The sequence below is a fragment of the Ceratosolen solmsi genome, unplaced genomic scaffold (genome assembly GCF_000503995.2).
Source record: "Ceratosolen solmsi marchali unplaced genomic scaffold, CerSol_1.0 scaffold10, whole genome shotgun sequence".
In the NCBI taxonomy this organism is placed as follows: Eukaryota; Metazoa; Arthropoda; class Insecta; order Hymenoptera; family Agaonidae; genus Ceratosolen; species Ceratosolen solmsi.
Window position 1 is genome coordinate 20415302 of NW_011948412.1, and position 20240 is coordinate 20435541.

At 26.3% G+C, this 20240-nt stretch overlaps 1 protein-coding gene across 2 annotated transcripts; it reads right to left on the bottom strand.

The window, feature by feature from the left end:
- Positions 1-7667: 7667 nt before the first annotated feature.
- On the bottom strand, positions 7668-15709 carry LOC105361859 (major royal jelly protein 1). 2 transcript variants are annotated; one of them, XM_011499143.1, is made up of 4 exons: positions 15632-15709; positions 13089-13532; positions 11211-11617; positions 7668-8169 (listed from the first exon to the last, which is right to left on the bottom strand). In XM_011499143.1, exons 2-4 carry the CDS (start codon positions 13476-13478, stop codon positions 7686-7688), a joined length of 1281 nt encoding a protein of 426 aa, XP_011497445.1. In that variant the 5' UTR covers positions 13479-13532; positions 15632-15709; the 3' UTR covers positions 7668-7685. The 2 variants fall into 2 exon arrangements, with proteins under 2 accessions (XP_011497445.1, XP_011497453.1); XM_011499151.1 differs by having other exon boundaries at positions 15642-15660.
- Positions 15710-20240: the final 4531 nt, after the last annotated feature.

The following is a 20240-nucleotide window of genomic DNA, read 5'->3' on the forward strand; positions in this document are numbered from 1 at the left end:
ATTATTAACAACAAAATGACAATAAGAACAATACAATAATAATAATAATTGTGCAGAATAACGAAAGTTTAAGAGAGAAGAATAGAATAAAAAATTTAAGAAATTGAAAATGAAAGTGTATTTTTTGTACTAACAAAGTCTAGTATACATTTATATACATATTTAAAAATGTGTATAAATCATATTTTACCTCACCATAATTAATAATATTCTTATAATATTATTTAATTTATGTTAATATTCCAATATCAATCCAATTAAACAAAGATTTTCGAGTATCATGTAATATTTTATAGAATTTCTTTATATCGGAATACAAATTATGAGATATATATTAGATAGAAATTGAATTCTTTTGCATGTAGGCATTGCGTGTATATTACAAAAATAATTTGTGTGAAAAAATTATTAAGATATGTTATTATTCGTCTATTATTATAAAATTATTTAAGATTTAAGTTATAAATTCAAGGTCGCACATAGTAAAGATAATCGGCAGCATACAGGTGCATTGGAATTGCTTGAAAGTATAAGTATACAGGTACCTTATGAATTTTACTCCAATGTGCAAAATGCTAATTATTATTATTATTGTTGGTGTTGTCATTCTGTTCATTAGTTTAAAAATGTTTAATAATAATTTTTAATAAAATTATTTTCAATTGTAAATTATAATTTTTTAAAAATTAATACATAATATTAATGAAATTATCCGATTTTTTTGCATATTCTTAATTTTATTATAAAAATAATTATATTACATTTCCTTTAACTAAATTTTAATTTTATAGATTTCTGTAATTGAATGTAATAAATTTTTTCAATAAATTGCTAATTAAGTTTCTTGTATTACAAAATTAAAATTTAGCAATATAAATAAGTAATATTTCTTAAAAATCTTATAATATTCTTACATTCGAAATTAGATTGTATTAAATGTCTAAAAAATGATAAGAATATCAGATGAAATTTCTTTTATTAGTACTTTTTATTTTATTAAAATTTGTATTAATATATAAATCAAGTTGATATATTAATAGTATTATTGGAGTTTCTAAAACTTAAATATTTATGGACATTGATTTACTCTGTAATATCTACGCATATTTGAATAATAAACTACATTTTTATCTCTACTTGAGTTAAGAATCTTTACATTTTCATTAGCATTTCATAATATAAAATTAAGCTTTACAAAAATTGATATATTGACCTGGAGATTGGTTATAATAAAAGAATGATATTTATAAAATTATCCATTTTTTAATGAATTCACACATTTAAGTTATAATACATATAATAGATATAACCTTATATCTCGCAATGAATTTTTATATTAATTTAGTGTTTAAAAGTTATATATAGTGAAATTAAATGCTATTCTGTAAATTTCAATCTTAAACGTAATAACACGGAAAGGTGTGTAATTTGCATCGAATATCAACTTGATTGCTATGCTTGAAGCTTTAAAGGCTGAAAAATTGTATTCCACCAAATCTGATAATAAATTCGTAGCGTAATTTATAAGTGGAAGTAATTATATAACAATTAAATGTGTTAATTGTTCTATCTTTACGTTTCATTTTTCATTTAGTTGAAAGGTTTTTTTACATTTAATGAGTAGTGTTATAGGAAAGTTAGATATCGAAAAATATATTGTATTGCTCTTATTATAAATAATAATTGACAAGAGAACTAATAGATTGAATTCTAACCAACTTTATAGAAGAATAATGCATAATAATTATTGATATGTTCATTACAAGTTAAAAAACAAAATGCACACTGCCAATGTGCATCATTTACCAGTGACCATCGCCAATAAACCTACAGCTGGTAATGCACATTTCAACGAAATACTCCTTACAGTACAGTAGCTTCAGGCGCAATACAGTGATCATATGTAATCGGTTGCATGTATGCATAGTGTTGAGGCAGCTGGAAATGCAAGTAATGGCGCCGGTAAATTATTGGTGTTGACTGGACCAATGACAATTGCAATGCGCACGCCCGGAAGCGCATTCGCATACACGCGTCCCCTCATTCCCTTCAGGCAATTATGCACATGTATTTGATGTCATTGGCGGTAGCGGGGGAGGTAGGTGAGCATGCACGCATGCCTGCAACAAGACGAGGATAATTTATACATGCCGGGTCTATATCTGCAAAATCTGCAGACTGTATTAAAGACGAAAGAAGCGCAGTACACTGATCAGCGTCGGCTGCAGCGTGCCTGATGAATCATCTCGAGAGCAAGCTACATCCGATTACTAAAATGTTCCTTTGTTTAATGCGACCCTACATACTATTGATTTGTTGACTCTTGTTTATCATTGTTGAAGTTGTCGGAGATGTGAGCTCATGTAACTTGGTACTATATAAAACGCTACTGCCTATTGTTACGTTTGTCAAAAGAAAATGTACCGAAGTACTACTATACATTAAATAAAAATTAAATTGACGCACGATTGTATAAAACGATATAAAGTAATGAAACCAATTATTAATGCAATTGATTTACTAATTAGACAAATATAAATTAGTGTTATGACTAAATTCTAACTATAAATTATTATGACAAAAAATTATATTGAAAAATATTTTATGTATATTTGAAGTCAAATTAAAATGGATTATGTAGAATTTTCTTAAAATTTTTTCTTGAAATATTTCATATACATATATAAATATTGATATGAAAATATTTATTCTAAAGCCTCGTTATAACAACATTTGATTTTTTATTGTTCTCAATACTCGACACTACAAAAATTTCATTACGAAATTTCATCTTGATTGCACTACAGCATCTTTCAAAAACGCAAAGAAGAGATTTTTCGAGCTTTTCAGATCAGACTGTGGTTACAGACTTTTAATGCACGATGCTCTTGATAGACTAAAGATAGAACAGTAGTAAGCGGATATGAATTCGGACAGAACTCGCGAAAACTAAGCCATAAAAAGCTCTCTGGAGTCGTTTAACTAAGGACGAGTTTCATCGCGAGTTGAGCGAGGTAATAAATAAAAGAACCCGGGAAGGACTATATGCATCCTTATTTTAAGACGAAATAGTACGGATGTAATGAACTTGTACCCGAAGGATTAATTTGCTTGATTACACTTTTTAACTAAAGTAAGTCTTGATTTAATTTCCAAGAATAGTGGTGTCTTACGAAGTTAATAGTTCAGTTTCGTATTCTATTAATAAGTGTATCGCGAAAACCTCTCATAGACATTATTATCTAATTGGCTATTTTATAATATGAAAATTTGTATAAAGAAATATTTGAAATCTACATTATCAATTCAAAGTGAGATTAAATTTTTAAAAATACATAATACATAAATTGAATACATGAAATTCACGAAACAATTATATAATTAAGCATCACTTAATTAAAATAAACATTCCACTTCTGCTTGAAATACTTTAGGATATTTCAAATTAAAGTACTCACTTTTATTTAGTTTAAAATAAAAAGGAACTGCATTATAGTCAATATCAAAAAAATATTTATGTCGATAAATATTATTATTCATTGTTTTGCAAAAATAATTACGATTTACTTTTATACTGCTATAATCGAATTATCTTGTGTATCAATTTACAAATAAATCCTTTTAAACGCTGAATTTTAAAAGCTTTAATTTACTCAATGAATCTACTGTATAGATAAAATTCGACAAGACCGTTTACAATTAATTAAAATAATTTCGATAAATTCCTTAGAGAAATATTAATATCATTAAAATATTGAAATATTGACAATCTGCAAATGAGTTCATTTGTAACTGATATAATAAATATATTTTTTGTTTATTTTTTATAAATGATAGTTAATAAAATTTCCGTAATTAATAAACTCTAATAACTGTTGTAAAATAACTATCTTATATTTGAATATATTATAAGTTATTTTTAAATAACATTTAAAATGCTTTTACTAGCATTATTAAATTAAAAACATTATTTATATAAGAAATTTCAATTTATTATAAATATGTTAAATACACTACAGTGTATATTATAGGCCAAAAATCAATAAAATGAAAATATTTATTTATGGTCATGAAATGTAATGAATATATGTTATATCTATTAAAATTTTATAAGATGGGCGATCAAATTAGTTTCATAGTATCAACACAGTTTTTCGAGTCACATGCAATAAAATTTTCTCGATTGTTTAAAGTAGAGTATGTAAAGAGGTAGTAGGAATTTAGTTATATTTATATTCAAATACTACCGGCATATTCCTGTATCAGTGCCAAGCATTGGAAGTTGGATATATCGTCGGTTGTAATGCAAATTTATTTCGACTTTTTTTCGTGAAATTATTTGAAAACTACCCCTCCTAAAACGATTTAAGATCTTTTCTCGGCTCGTCGGTTTGACGAGAAAGATAAGAGGGCAACGGAGATAGCCGCCGACTGCAACGAAACTCCATTTCCGGCGTGTTGTTTCTTTGGGGATCACTTCTCGTGAATCCGATAACGAGTGAGGGACTCAGGGGCTGTGCCGGAAATTTTCTTACGAATCCAATGAATTTTAGGGAATAGGGAGAACTGAATTACCTGATTTGGCATTTCACTACACGTACTCGCGAATGAACAGTTGCTTTTTCTATTTTTTCATTTAAACGAAAATGCATTGTGGTCTCAACGTTTTTAAATTGATTATTTTACTTTGCCTGCATATGTGGTGCAATTGTTAATTTCGGATTTCCTCTCAAATTTCTTAATTGATATTTGATATTTATTAATATATAATGTAATATATTATTTGTACTTTACACTAATTAATTTAATTATCGAAAACATTTAATTCGAATATTCGTTAAAAATGTAATTTTTTTATTCAATAAAATGTATGTATTTTCAATTAATAATTTTTTAATAATATTGTAGAACTCGAAATAAAAAAAATTAATTTATTATTAATTAACGCAGTGAGTATTGTAAAGTGAAATAAATAAATACCTTATCTAACTTATGTACAATTTATATGATACCTATAATTTGCATAAAAAATTTAATCACGTTTCATCACGAAGTTTAAGTATTTCCATTAAATCCAAAAATGAAAATATTCATTCATATTATAATCGTTTAATTTGAAATATTGGATAATAGAGAAAGTTTACGTAACAAATACTTCCAATACATTTACAATGAAAAATTATGGATAATTTTTTGTAAATTTCGACGTCAATGCATTTATTTTTTTACGTCTGTAATTTGAGTTTATTAACTAGAAAATATAAAAAATATATTTTGACAATTGTATTCTTGTATAAACAATATTATTTATGATTTAATATAAAAATATCTATGAATAGTTTGTGCTTTTAACAGTGTAGAGTATATAATACATGATATGAATGTCTGTTTGTTCAAAGACTAAAAATAATCTGTTCTCATAATGCATATGGGTTTAATTAAGTTAATTAAGTTAATGGGAAGTTTAATTAAGTTTAATTATTTGCTTGAAGTTATATTAGTTAATTATGTATTAACCGAGATATATTAATTCAATATTAATAATTTCTCTGATAGCGGCCAGATTTAATTTTAAATATTTCCCAACAATAATGTAACATTACTTACTTATAACGCTATTCATATGTAAATATGCATAATCGTTTTCATCCCATTGAAATAAAATTTCAGCACATTAATCATTATTCATTTAAACGATTCATTAATTATAAATGTTAAGGTTCTTTAAATTTGCTAAATTATTTAATCCCAATAGCATTTACAGATATATTCTGCAGTTATTAATTGATTTTAGTATTATGTACATGTATTTACAACTTCAATAAAGTAATAAGTAGAAAAATAATGAAGTTTTTTTAATACCCCATATATAAGTGAAAATTATTAAAAACTGAAATGATCTTTTAGCCTCGTAATAATTTTAATTACACTTTTCTAAGAGTATCAAAAATAAAAAATAATTATTGGGGCATAAATATTGATTACTCTAATGCAATAAATTTTACATATTAAAAAGCTTATACTATAAAGTGCAACCTAGATATGATTTATCCGATAAGTAGTATCTATACGACATACGACAAATAATTCGATTGAATAATTTCGACCCTGTGCATTCGGGAAATATATCCATTGCACCCATTGGAAATCAAAACTAACTCTAAAACAATCGGGCGATTCTTTTTCAATGGAAAAAGGGCAGTCGAATGGACCTCAGTCAGCACTGCAGTGACGAGAGACTCGTGAACCCGAGCTATGTTCGACCCATATGGAACATATCCGTTTGCCGGCGCTTCGCCTCTGTCACTAGCAGAACTAAAGTCCTCATCGTTACATCTCGAAAGGAGGCAATGAAACGGTTAGCTAAATTGGGTACACACCACCCGTCAAGCCCAGACATCCATTCTCGACTTTTCGCGCAATTTTCGAGTGTTTGTGTACAGAGAAAGAGAGAGAGAGAGAGAGAGAGAGAGAGAGAGACCTCATTTCACTAGACGAAAGTTTTTGAAATTGGGAATTGGACATTTCATGTTTCGTGCTTTACGAATTGTCTTGCTATGCCTTCAGCCCATAACTCTCGTTATCGTAAATTATACTTTTTTGAATAAACTGCGAATTATTAAACAGATTATATATTCATTGCATCATTGACAAATATAAATATGGTAAGTATCAATATTAAAGTAAATCAATTTATTGAATATCGTGAGTAAGCGATTTTTATTTTACATTCTATAACAGCGTAATAAATAGTTTTATTTCATACTACTGATTACATTGAATACAAATATCAGCAATATTAATTCATAAAAGTATAGTTTGAAAATTATTGCATAAAAAGAGATATTCAAGTGAAATTTATTTAAATATAATTGTATAGTTAAAAATTATTTTATATTTCTTAAATTTGAATTTATGATAATATTAAAATATTGGATCATAAATTATATTATAAATATTGGTTATATAAAAGATGAAATGTGTAGATATAGCAATGATTTTTATTTAGAATTTATTAAAATTATTGTTCTTATGAAAAATTAAAGATACTTTAATGATAACATCGCGGGTACATTTTCGTATATTCGAAGATTAGCTTTAAATTTATAAATTATTTTTTATGATCTATTATTGACATTTATAAAAATACAAATATTTTTAACATAGAAAAATTTATAATATTTATGTATATTTTAATTTTAAAAAGAATTTTAATTACTTCATTTCGAATTATAATTTAATTGATGTTATATTAATAACGCATTAATTACTCGGCATATTATATAGTTTTACTAGCATACCACATTTATATAATAAAAAAATACAAAAAGGAATATGTTTTACATTTCTTCTAAACCTTTTTACACATAAAAAAAGTCTAATTATATGTTTTACATTCAATAAATTACAGTCAATAATATGTTTTACATTTCTTCTAAATCTTTTTACACATAACAGAAATCTAATTATCAAAAAATACAACGTGAACAAACATTGTTCAGAATATTTCTATGATAATAACATATCTTATCTGGCTTAGCAAATTATATATTACTTACTATTTCGATGATCATAAATAATTAGCTTCGACTGAAAAGTGATCAGCGATAATATTAATTTGACATGAAAATAATAATTATTTCAATAATTACAAGACTCGCAATATAAAGTGCCTACATCTTTAATCAAATTCGCTTCCAGCCTAAAAGATTCGGCTGGGTTTCTCTGTACCCAGTGGCTTCGCATTTCGTACCTCTAATGAGATTGTCGACTTTCGCGCGTATCAACCTAAAATTAACCTCGTTGATTCTTCTAGACTTATTAACTGTCTTTTGCAGCCGATTTGTGTTGAACCAAAGCTCCTCTTCGCCGAGAGCGTTCACGATAACCTTGATGCCACTGATATACTGAAGCGTCTCCTCGTCCTGAACAAGCTCCACGATATTTTCAGGTGAAAAAGATCTCTCGATGTTCCAACAAGCGAGCGCCGTGAACTCCCCCAGCTGGAAGAATATGGCGCCAGTTTTGGAGGTCGCCTGGGCACCGGCGTGGCTCACTCGCCTCCTCGTCGACTGGTAAATGATCGGCTCGTATATGAAGCTGCGTTTTAACGAGTTTGCGTCTACGAACTTTTCGAAGAAGCTCGCCAGGGCGTTGAAGTAGAGATATCTGCAACATTACTTACAATCTAGGGCTTTCATATCTGTCTCCCCCCCCCCTCTCACTATCTCTCACTCAAACTGCTATTTATTCGAGATTTATTTTGCAGCTTGATGTATGACCCTTATTAAAATTTCAGTGCTAAGCCAAAATAAAGTACGTTTAATCGATTATTATTTGTATTTCCATCTACTTGCATACTTTATTCTATCATCTGTTTATAAATACTTATAAATATCAATTAAAATTTCTTTTCAAATCATAATAATGTTTTATAATAAATACAATAATTATATCAAAGTTTAATTATTATAAAACAGACAAAAATTTATTAACTAATGATTAATCTTGTCTATTTTCTGATAGCATAAAAATGACCAAAGTATTTAATGTAGTGAAAATTAGTACACTATTGTAAAATACATGATTCGCTTATTAGTAAATGTTAATGTAATTTATGTATAAATCGCTTATATAAATTAGAAACTAAATTTATAAATAAATTGGTAGGCTTAATGAAATTTCTTACAGTGCTTTATATATTTAAGTATAGCAAATCCCTTGAAAATTATGAAATTTCATTACAATTTATTCTTAATTGTATTCTAAGATAGTTTCTTCAAAAAAAAAAAAAAATAAAAAATTAGGCTAAAAATAATTTTCTTTTACGTGTATCGTTTTTTCTATTCAAAATATTAGCTAAAACAATATTATTTCTTACAATAATTTATACCAAATACTGATAAAATAAAAAATTGAAATGCATTTTCTATACATATTTAACCTCGTAGAATATCATTTAAGTTTAGAAGAAAGAGTAATATTTTTAAGAATAAATATTTCTTAGCATATAATGATCTTATAATAATTCTAAAGTGGGTTTAAAAATATTAAACAATATTTCTTATAATGATAAACATGAATCTTGCCAATTGTTTTTATTATATTTATTAATTTATATTTTCTAAATTATGTAAAATAATTCTTTTGTTTGTAATTATATTAAATTATTTTCGGGATTCTACCTGAAAGTTTATACATGAATTTTCCTTCATCTATCGTGATCTCATTACTGTTTACTTATTCTATCCTTGAACAATCAAAGTTCATACTTATTATGATTGTCAATAAGCAATTTACATCTCGATTTGTAAAGTTTAATTGTGTAAAGCCGTAAAGTAGAATTACCGGTTTAACGGTGTCATAGTTTATTTAATAAAATGCTTGCGTATAGACTAACTTTGACGAAGTTTAACAATTTCATGTCCCGAGGTCTGAGCAGCATTAAACCGCGACAGAAACAATTATGAATTCTTGCGTAAATATGTAAAACACAATTAGACGGGCGCCCGTTGTGCATTCATGGGGGCTTTGAGGAATTCACAAGAATTGAGCAGCTAAGGCACGCGTTTCCCCGTCTCCGATAGGAACGTCTCGCGACAGCGTCAGCGCGGCACTCGATCACGGACAGCACCACAAAAACCGTCGGCATGCATTCGCTCGAGTTTCGAAATTATGTTGTGCGCCTGCAGCCATGAAAGCCAGCTCCGGCAGCTATGCGCTTGCGATCCTCCGTAGACACGTATCGGACTTTTGCTCCGGAACTTCCTATTATGGTTTAACTTGGCAGATGCGCGTGACCGTAAATTTGTTATTAGTTTTGGCAGACGGACCTTGTAGCCTATGTAGAACGAATTGCTCAATTGCTGACACTTTCCCAGCAACGGTGGCTTGTATACTTATCCGTCAAAGTAGAGTTAGTTCGTCAGCTAATATTGAAATTAATTGAGCAACGATTTTTATTCATATTTTAATCGTTTAGTATAAAGAACTATTATTAGTACTATAATATTATTTGACGAATGATTTTAACTGCTTTATTCATAGGAACTGCAATCTGTATTTTTACAAAAATACATACTAAAATAGCTTATCTTGTAGATTGAATTATTTTAATTCCCTAATTGGAAAACGTGAATTGGAAATATATATTATATCTATATTATTAAAATAGTTTATGAGTGCATAAAATAATCAATGTAAACTTTATATAGTCATATAGAAAGAGATTTTATTTATTACAAATTAATGTTCTATCTTTTAGTATTTCATTCTGCGATATAAATAATTTTCACTGACACAAACACTTTAATTTTTAATATCACATACTAATTCTATAAATAATTTCTGCTTATTCCGATTTAAGGATAAAATTAAAACAAATAGTTGTTTAAGAAAGTCTAAACAGTATTAAACATGTATAGAATAAAATGTTGGTGCTCTGAATATAAAATTACATACGATTCATTATTAAACGACAATTAAATGATTTACTAAAATAATTTATATTTGTATTTATATTTTAAGAGTTGGTAATTCTATAACAGTTCAATTTATAAATATTTAAGTAGAAATAATTTTTTCACTATAGAAGAGCACAATACAAGCATGAGAATAAAAATGTAATGAAAATCTTTATTATTTTTAGAACTTGATATTCACAATTCGAAAGGCAAAGTATGTAAAATTATTATTCATAAAGATTTTATCAAAATAAAGAGATTCAAGTTATAATATTTTAATATAATTAATCCCAAATACTGCATTGACATTATAAGTATGGTATGATTAATTTGCTTGAAAATAAAAAAATTAGTGAAAGGTAAATTAGCAAGATAAAATGCAATTTTTAATGCAAGAGACGAATACACAAATATATCAACTACAAAAAAAATACAAGAAAAGTGTATGAGTATATATTCTCATATAATATCAAAGTCATTATGTCGAATACAACGTCAACATTATCTAATGATGTGTAATTTCTATTAGTTAAGATGAATATATATATATATATATATATATATATACACACAAAATGCTGAAAGTAACATGTATTTTCGTAATCTATCAAATGCTGAGTCATGTAGCTTTGGAGATAAGTTTAAGTAAATAGAAATGGGTTTACTGAAAATTATCGAATAAAAGTGATTCGATTTGCGAATTAATTAAATTTCAATAAAAATTCCACAATTCCACACGAGTCGTACCTGTTAGCAAAGAAGCCACGTGGCGAAAGGGACATGCCGAGGATACCATCGGTCAGATCAATGTTTTCTCCAACTATCGTCAAGTTTGTAGCCTCGATGTCATTACCAAAGGCATTGCTGGGTGTATTATCGAGCCTCCAGGATCTATTCGTGCGTAGGTTATAGATCAGCAGCCCGTGGGCCAATACATCGGCCACGTAGAGAAAGGCATCGTCACAAGTGTCGCCGACCTCAACGATCGGACATACATACGATGCACGGCGACCGGCCGTCTGATCCAGAGGAATCACATATTTAAACAGAAGTTTGTCCTTACCAAGGTCGAACACGACGATTTTCGATGGGCAGACAGACTGGCCACTCACCGTTCCTGTGTCCACCATCCACATCCGGTCGCACTCATCTATCTACAATATTTCTTGGCTCGATCGTTTGCTTAAGAATATGTTGTGATTTTTGCACAGGTAGACCAGTAACGAGACATTAAATTTGTTAATTGTTTGTTAATTTGTTAAAAATGTATTTTGTAAGTAAACCTTTAATGATGATGTTCAAGATATCTACATATGTTTTACATCTTACACGACAAATAAACTAACCTACATTAATATATTGACATACCTATTATTATATATTGACATATATTAATATACCTACATTAATACTCTTCAAATTTCAGTTAACTACAAAAAAAAAATATATATATATATATATATATATATATATATATACTGAATGTTTTTAATTATAAATTTCTAAATATCTTTATCTCATGGGAAATGTAGATGATTAATTATAAAAATCTATAAATATCATTAACTAAGAAGAATATCATTAATTAAGAAAGTATTTAATAGCTGTTAATGAGGATTAATAGAATGAAATATTTATAAGTTATTTTATTAGAAATAAATGATAGGAGACCAAAAATTAAATTATAGAAATGAAAAAAATTTATGAATTTATACAATATTGTTTATTACATTTAACTTGGAAAATTGAAAATTTATAATTATAATAATATTATTAATTTTTATTAAGTTCCATAATTGTAGATATAAATGTTTTCGAAAATTATATTTAATATCCACTGGTTTTTTCTATAAAACTTTTCAAGTAATACATGGTTATATAAATTCTATTTTAAATTAGCGTCATTCTTGTGTAAGTAATTGTATTATTCAATTTGAAAAGTAATACGAGTGCTTTATCAAATAAACTGATTTTATGAATTGGAGCATGCAACAGTTTCATACTATATTTCAAATTAATATTTTCTGAAATTTAAATACTGGCTTTCTATTTAGTCGCTTATGACGCAATGTTGTAAAGTAGTCGCTTAATGCGGCCGCAAATTGCGAATAAAAATATACATTCCTGACAGTAACCTATATTCATTTATCTTATAAGTTGAAAACACATATAAGTGATTATAAAGTGAAACAACTTTTTTACTTTTTTCGTAAACACTAGAAGAAACTTTAGTTTCTATATATTTTGGAAATTGAAGGAGTAGAAAGAATATTATTTGTAGTAATATGTTAAAAAAAATAAAATTTCAAGTATAAGTAAATTTAAGAAATGACAGTGTTAACTCTTAACCAGTAAAAATTATTAGCCTATTATTAACTAACTAATACAATATCCTCGATGCATAATGCATTTTTTTTCAAGGACTTTTCTTTTCTTCTATTCGATAATTCAGTATAAGTTTCTCGTTATAGTCCATCGTTAAAAGCACAAGTACAAGCATTTTATTGTAAAAACAATTTTATGCTAATTATTGACACACTAAAATAGCTTTATGGTAGTAAACCTCGAAATCTTTTATCACTAGTACTCCAGAATTATGAAAATTTTTTAGACATTAATATTTACCGCTATCCTGTAAACGGAAACAAGGCTGTCACAATCGGATTTGTGCCAACTCCAGTCAGGATAGGGTGATAGTAACGGTCCACCCGGACCTTGCAGGTTCGTTACAATGGATAGTGTAATAGGAGTACCCTTTAGCCATTGGGGGGTGGTGACGAAAACGCGACCGCGTCTATCGATATCCACGTCCTGGGTGAGCGGATTGCCAATGGTGAAGTTCTTGCCGGCGAGTTGGATGCTCGGATGGATCCAGTCGAGGAAGTACCATTGAAAGGCAACCTCGACATCACTCTTAGGTGAGGCTTGATACACGCCATAGCTACTGTGGGGAAACTGAATCCTTCCTAGAGCCAAGGTCGTTGCCAAGAACGACAAGAGAATAAGCGGCGTCATGTCCGATTGAGACTTTTTCTTGTATGTCGCTATGACTTAAGCTATCCTTGATATCTATCATGCAGGTTTTACATATCAGTGTAATTAAATTTGCAACTCACTTTCATTTTAGCATTTGTGTTCCCTTGAATTTAATTTGAAATTAGTTTGGACACCGCTTTGATAAAATAATTAGTCTTTTAAAATTTTTCATTAAAAGCAATTTTATATACAGTATGCAAACTATTATATTACCAATAAGTATCATAATTTTTTAGTTAAATATGGTTAATATAAGTATAGAGATTAAGTTTTCAATATAAATTCAATAATAATTCAACATAAACATTAAAATTATTAATATAATTGAAAAATGTAATTTTAACTTAGAAGAAACCTTTAATTTTATACGTATACGTTAAACACTTTCTCTCCAAATAAATTAAAATATTTTTATTTGTTAGAAAAATGTAAAGAAATGTTCTTGAAAGTTATAGAATTAATACCATGACTCCAAATTTACTTAAAGTTAAATCCAATTTCCAATAAAAAATAAAAAATGAATAATTCTAATACTTTCATCAAATTGAACTAAAACATAAGATGAATCTTATTTATAAAAAATACTGCATTTCAAAAATGTATGATGGTATAGTTTATTATGAATAATATATAATATTGATTATCTTCTTGAAGCTGCTTTTAAATTTAGTAAAAATTAATTAAATACGAATTTGATGAAGAAATATATGATTTTTATTATTACGTTGATTACTACATATTAAAATAAAATTCAATATTTCAATTAAAATTTTTGTATATTATTAGTATTAAAATTAATACAGTTGTAATATTTCTTATTTCAAGTATTTAGTTAGCATTATTATAGAATTTAGCTTTTCAATTACTAATAATAAATAAATTTGACTTAATTAAAAATAATCTGTTGCGATAGTGTAGATTTAGCATAACAACTAAAATCTCTGTGAGAATTATAATAATTAGAATTTTAACATAATTTAATTTTAATTAAATATGATGATAAATTATAAATAAATTGGATTACATGATAATTTTATATAAAAATTATAATTTCAAACTCAAGAAATTTAATAAAAAAATTAGCGAATACAAATTCTTCATAAAATTTATTTATACTTTAAAATTTGCTTTATATAATAAAAATTTATTTCATAAATTATTTGACACTATTATTTTGGTATTTATTATTATAGATAGATTAAAAGTTATATATATGTAGGATAAAGGAGTAATATTAAATTTACTTGAATACATGTTTTAGTCTTTAAAATAAAATTCTGTTACTAATCTTACAATATTAATAATATTAAAATATATAGAAATAATATATTCTATTGAAAAAAAACTTAACTGTAAATGTTTTCTTGTTATATCAAATAATATATTTTATATAGCAACATTATTTCTTAAATTTATAATATAACTAATGTTTTATTTAGGGCAAATATAAAAAAGTTTAATTATTTTTAAATATTATGTTATTAATTTAATTTGTGTTGTGACATTAAAATTGTTAAAAATATAATCTCTACTTTTTGCTTCTATTAACTTTTATCCATAAATTTTTTATTACATTAGGTTATATCTCTCGGCTAAACAAATACAAAATGTAAAAGCTTTATTTAACTCAATAACACTCTATTATAGGAGTATAGAGAAACTCGAATTGAGAAATTTTAAAGGGAAATTAAATTCTGATTATAAAATCGTTACCGAGAAATGTATAAAAATATATTTAAATTTGTCTAATTACTTTAATACGTATATTCGAATATTTTAAATAGTAATATATTAATATTTTTGTGGTCTAATTATAAACATGAAACTTAAATGAAAATTATAATTTTTTATAAAACTAAAATGCATCCAGTGAATAAAGTATACTTATAAAGACTATATATAGAGATACATTTACATTATAACACAAGATTATTCTTTAAAAGTAGAATAATTAAGATGCTCTATTATTTTTTATAAATATTACTATCGCATGAAAGCGCAATGTAACGTATTTAATAATTATAAATATAAATTAGAATTTAATATTTAATTTTGTTGAATACATCAGAACGCGATTCTTAACTCTAAACTTCAACAAAGACAATTTCAGAATATCTTTACTAAAAACGTACTTCCTCCTACACTTAGAACAAAAACTGCAATAATAGGCACAAGCACGATCACCAGCTCACGATTGAACTAGAACTGTGAATACATACAGTGTTATGCCAAGATTTTGAATCGTAGCGCCTCTCACATACGTACGAGGCCACGGCTAAGTTGCCAGAGGGGGGAGAGAGAAAGAGAGAGATTTATGTTGTGCCTGTCTGCTAACTTTTCCATGCTTATCCTTACGAACTTGTAATTCTTTCATTTTCCCTCCTTGTCTGTGAGTAAATTACGTTGGAATTAAAGACAATTATTATTTTCATTACAACTTTAAACGATGGAGTTCCAAATTTATCGCTATATAATAATAAATAAAATAGTGATAATTATACCTTCTATTCGGAAAATAATTTTAGGCGATGGCGTTTAATTAAATAGTATGATAAATACATTAAATCACTTGCAGTAATAGAAAAGAATAGTTAAATGCTTGTAATGTCAATTATTAATAGGAGAAATTCTATTCGTTATAATATTATTTCGAATTTATCGAATATTTCTCTTATCAATGCATAAAAAAATATTTTCTAAAAATGAATTATATTTGTGCAATATTTATAGCACTAAAAATCAATCAGTACAGTTTCTTAAATGATGATTGTATTACTGCATTGGGCCATGAAAATCATTGAATTCATTCTTTATTAGAAATTAATGTAATAAGTAGCCTAGTTTTATTGTAATAGATATTCGTTAATCGATTCATACATAATATTAAACTTTCTAGCGAAAATTGAATAATATTTTTATTTATGACAACAATAATTGATAACTTGGTAATTGTAACATTTCACTTTTTACGTAATACTGTAAAATTTTCTTTGTAATTTATGCATGTTCTGCAGTCAATATATTTATATTTTCTTTTATATGCTTATATTATGACTTTAAAAATATTTAGTATTTTAAAATATATTAATATTTAATGTAAAATTTAAAGTAAAAATGTATACTAAAGTATAATATATATAAAAATTTTATAGTGATTACTTTTTTTATTGGGTCGTGGATAAAATTAATGAGAAGTTGCTTTCCGATCAGCTGGTTAAAAAAGAAAAAAACAGAAGATGTGTAAAAGAAAGAAGTAAAAGAATTAGAGAGAGAGAGAGAGAGAGAGAGAGAGAGAGACAGCCAGAGAAAGAGAAAAAGCATCTTGGCATTGCTCCAGCTAAAGGTGAATCAGTCCTTTACATTTTAACGCCATGCGAAATGAAGTAAAACAAACTGAATAGTTATCTCTTTTCGAGTCACAATCTTCTTTTAAAGAACTATGAATATTATCTACAATAGTATTAGTAATAATTATTCAATATTCAATTGAAAATAAATAATAAATAAAGATGTAAATGAATAGAAATTTGTTAAAATATAAAATATATATAAAATAGAGAATACACACAAACACTCATATACCTGAATTGTATATTTTATGCATTATGTTTTTCCATTACTTTTAAATTTATATTATTGTGTATCTATTTTTATTTTATTTTTATTTTTATTGTGTATTTATTTATATTAGTGTGTAAATGTATGCTTCGTGTTCTATGTAATTAATACTATAAATAATGTTTATATAAATTCAATGGATATTAATAGTATTTATGTACTGTAAAAATTTTATTACAATGTTTAAATTTTTTCTAAGATAAAAAATTTATACAAGCCCATGAAATACATTTACTTGTAATTATAATTTCGTAATTATATTATAGTCTCCATTCGTATTCTGTGATTTAAAATTGTCTCATGCCCTAGATAATTCTTTTAATTTTATTAATTTGATTAATGTATTATACTGATATATGTACTAATTGGAAATTATTACGAAGATAATCTGCTACCACAATTTATTTTCCACGAAGATAAATTCAATTACGTATAAGATATTAAGTAACGAAGTTACAAACAATTCACCCTTGTTTCAACAAACAATATACCTTTTTTAAACCGATTATTAATATTGAAATTCATATCTACTCAAAAAGCAATAAACGTTCGAAAGTGAAATTTCAATGTAAGGAACACATGCGTGCATCGTCTGTGCATTAGTGAAGTGCTGTGGTGCAGAAATCTCAGTAACAAAACGAAATACATTCACTTTAATTGACGTCTGATCAACAGTGGATGCTGCTGTTAAACTGATCGGTTTAATAAAAAAAATATCATAAAATCGTATGGAATAATACAACTTTAAAAAAAGTTCTTTAGGCACAATTTTTTTGTGATAGTGCATATTTCACATGAATAATTAAAATTATAAAATAAATGTATGATGACATGTGTTATTCAGAATTTCCTATTATTATAATCGAAATATTTTTATTACAATATTTCAATTTACACAAGCCTTATTACTGCTTATTATATATATTTTTCTGAAAATGTAAATTCTACTATTTTCATTATTACAAAAATAAATACATAACGTTGTACATTTAATAAAAAATTATAAATTTTTATCATAAAAAAATATCTTACATGAAAATACATTTCAAAACCATGAAAATACAATATTTATTTACATCAATGATATTTTTATATGTAATTACGTATAAATTACTATGCATAAAAGCATAATCTGAATACATTGCTAGCAATAACTGAGTATTGCAGAACATTTAAAATTAATTGTGTTTTGTATAATATTTATAAAATAAGTTATTCGTAAATAATGGCAATGAGCGAATAATGAATTTATAAGCAATGATGAACAATTTTAGAGATTGGAAAAAATATTTTATTATAGAACATATTATTAAAATTATTAACAGATTATATATAGTTAAAATATTATAATTGTATTTTGAAATAATAAAATATTGTATAACATACTTGTCTTGTATATATACACGATGTGTCAATTACGAAATATCAGTTACGCATAGATGTATAAAAATAGTTTTAAAATGGTTGTAAGTAGTATCCGCATGTATAATACATCAGCATATTAGAGGGAATTCAATTTATAATGTTAATTATATTATATTTATAATGTTAGTTTATAATTTATCTATTTATACTGTTAATAAGGATATAGAAAAATCCTATTCTATTCAAATTATATAAAAAAAAATGTAAAAAAAAATCAATAAATTAACGCATTAGATTTTTAATATTAAAATGAAGAATATTGATGGCAGATAGTTTTATACATATATTTAATTTAAAAAATAATTTCAAACCAAAAAATAATATCCAAAATATTTATTTAAAAAATATACGAATTCAAATTTAATATTATATTTATGTGTAGCTCAAATTAGTACCAATAAGCAGTTGTAAATTTCATAAAAATAAGTTCCTTGAGTTTTATTCTATAATCATTTTATTTATTCTATTATATTATTTAAAATCAATAATGTTTTCACATGATTATAAAAGAGACATTTATTAAATTAACGCTAAACAAAAATATTAATGTAAAATATGAAAAAATTATAAAATACATCCTTGTATTTAAATGTTTTGTTATAATGATTTTTTGTTGTATATAATGACTGAATCGTTGAATATATGCAAGAGTGTGTAAATTATTTCACTCCAAATAATGTCTTATTTAAATTTATAATAAAACTGTATGGAAATATAGCTGTTAGATCATGAATATTATTCATTTACGCATGAAAAAAATTTTCACCAAGTTTTATCGCGCAACAACGGACTTTTAAATTATAAAGAAGCGTCGAGAAAAATTCATCATAGAACAAATTAAGACAATAGCCAAATGCTAACAGAGCCAAATCTCAATTCTCGCGCTATGCTATGCGAGTAGAGGCCTTCAAAACATCTAGATCCATTATTCCACCTCTTCTCTTCAACGATGCTCAGTTTGCGTAAATTTTCCGGCACCTGCGTCAACAGGCACGTATATAATCGACAATTTGTTCATTTCGCACGAACGGAAAAGAACGGAAAATTACGGGCGAATCGGTGGATGATAGGCTGTAATTATAGGCGGTCAGACCAGCTGTTCACGCGGAAATCGCATTTGATTCTGTTTTATCTAGCTGCTTTTTCCGCTGGCTTTTGCTTTCCTGTTTGCCACGAGACCTCGTATTTTTCAATTGCTGGAATGGAAAGTAATTATTCGTAGAGTACCACTGGGTTCAATGTGTGTTTAAATTTTTAAATCGCTGGCTTTTGATGTTTAGATACGATCGGCTGATGTTAAGTTTAAAACAGGTTTAAAACTGCAGGACGTGTTATAGGAAGGATGACGTTTATATGCTTCAATTAGATTTAAATTCTATGTAAAAAATGTAGAAATCTTTCGATTTGTTCCAATACTATATATTCAATTTCACATTTTTAATTCCAAATCTATCGGTTCATTTTTTAAATTAAACGCGACACTCATTTAATTAAATATTAACAAATATTGATTAAATAGATAATATTATATATTCATTTTTTTTTAAATTATCAAAAATTTTATAATTTTTTAAAGGATTACTAGTAATAAACATTCTCCTTTGGAAGTGTCCTATAATCTATACAAAATGTTACAGAATTATAAATTTTGTCGATTCATAAAATATTTAAGAGCAATCAGATTTAACTGCAGTTTTC

Excerpts from the sequence above, each read along its gene's own strand:
- LOC105361859 (XM_011499143.1), bottom strand. The coding sequence starts at position 13,478 with ATGACGCCGCTTATTCTCTTGTCGTTCTTGGCAACGACCTTGGCTCTA. Across the intron at positions 11,618-13,088 it reads TTTCCGTTTACAGGATAGCG|ATAGATGAGTGCGACCGGAT; the intron begins GTAAATATTAAT and ends GAAATATTGTAG. Across the intron at positions 8,170-11,210 it reads CGTGGCTTCTTTGCTAACAG|ATATCTCTACTTCAACGCCC; the intron begins GTACGACTCGTG and ends GTAATGTTGCAG.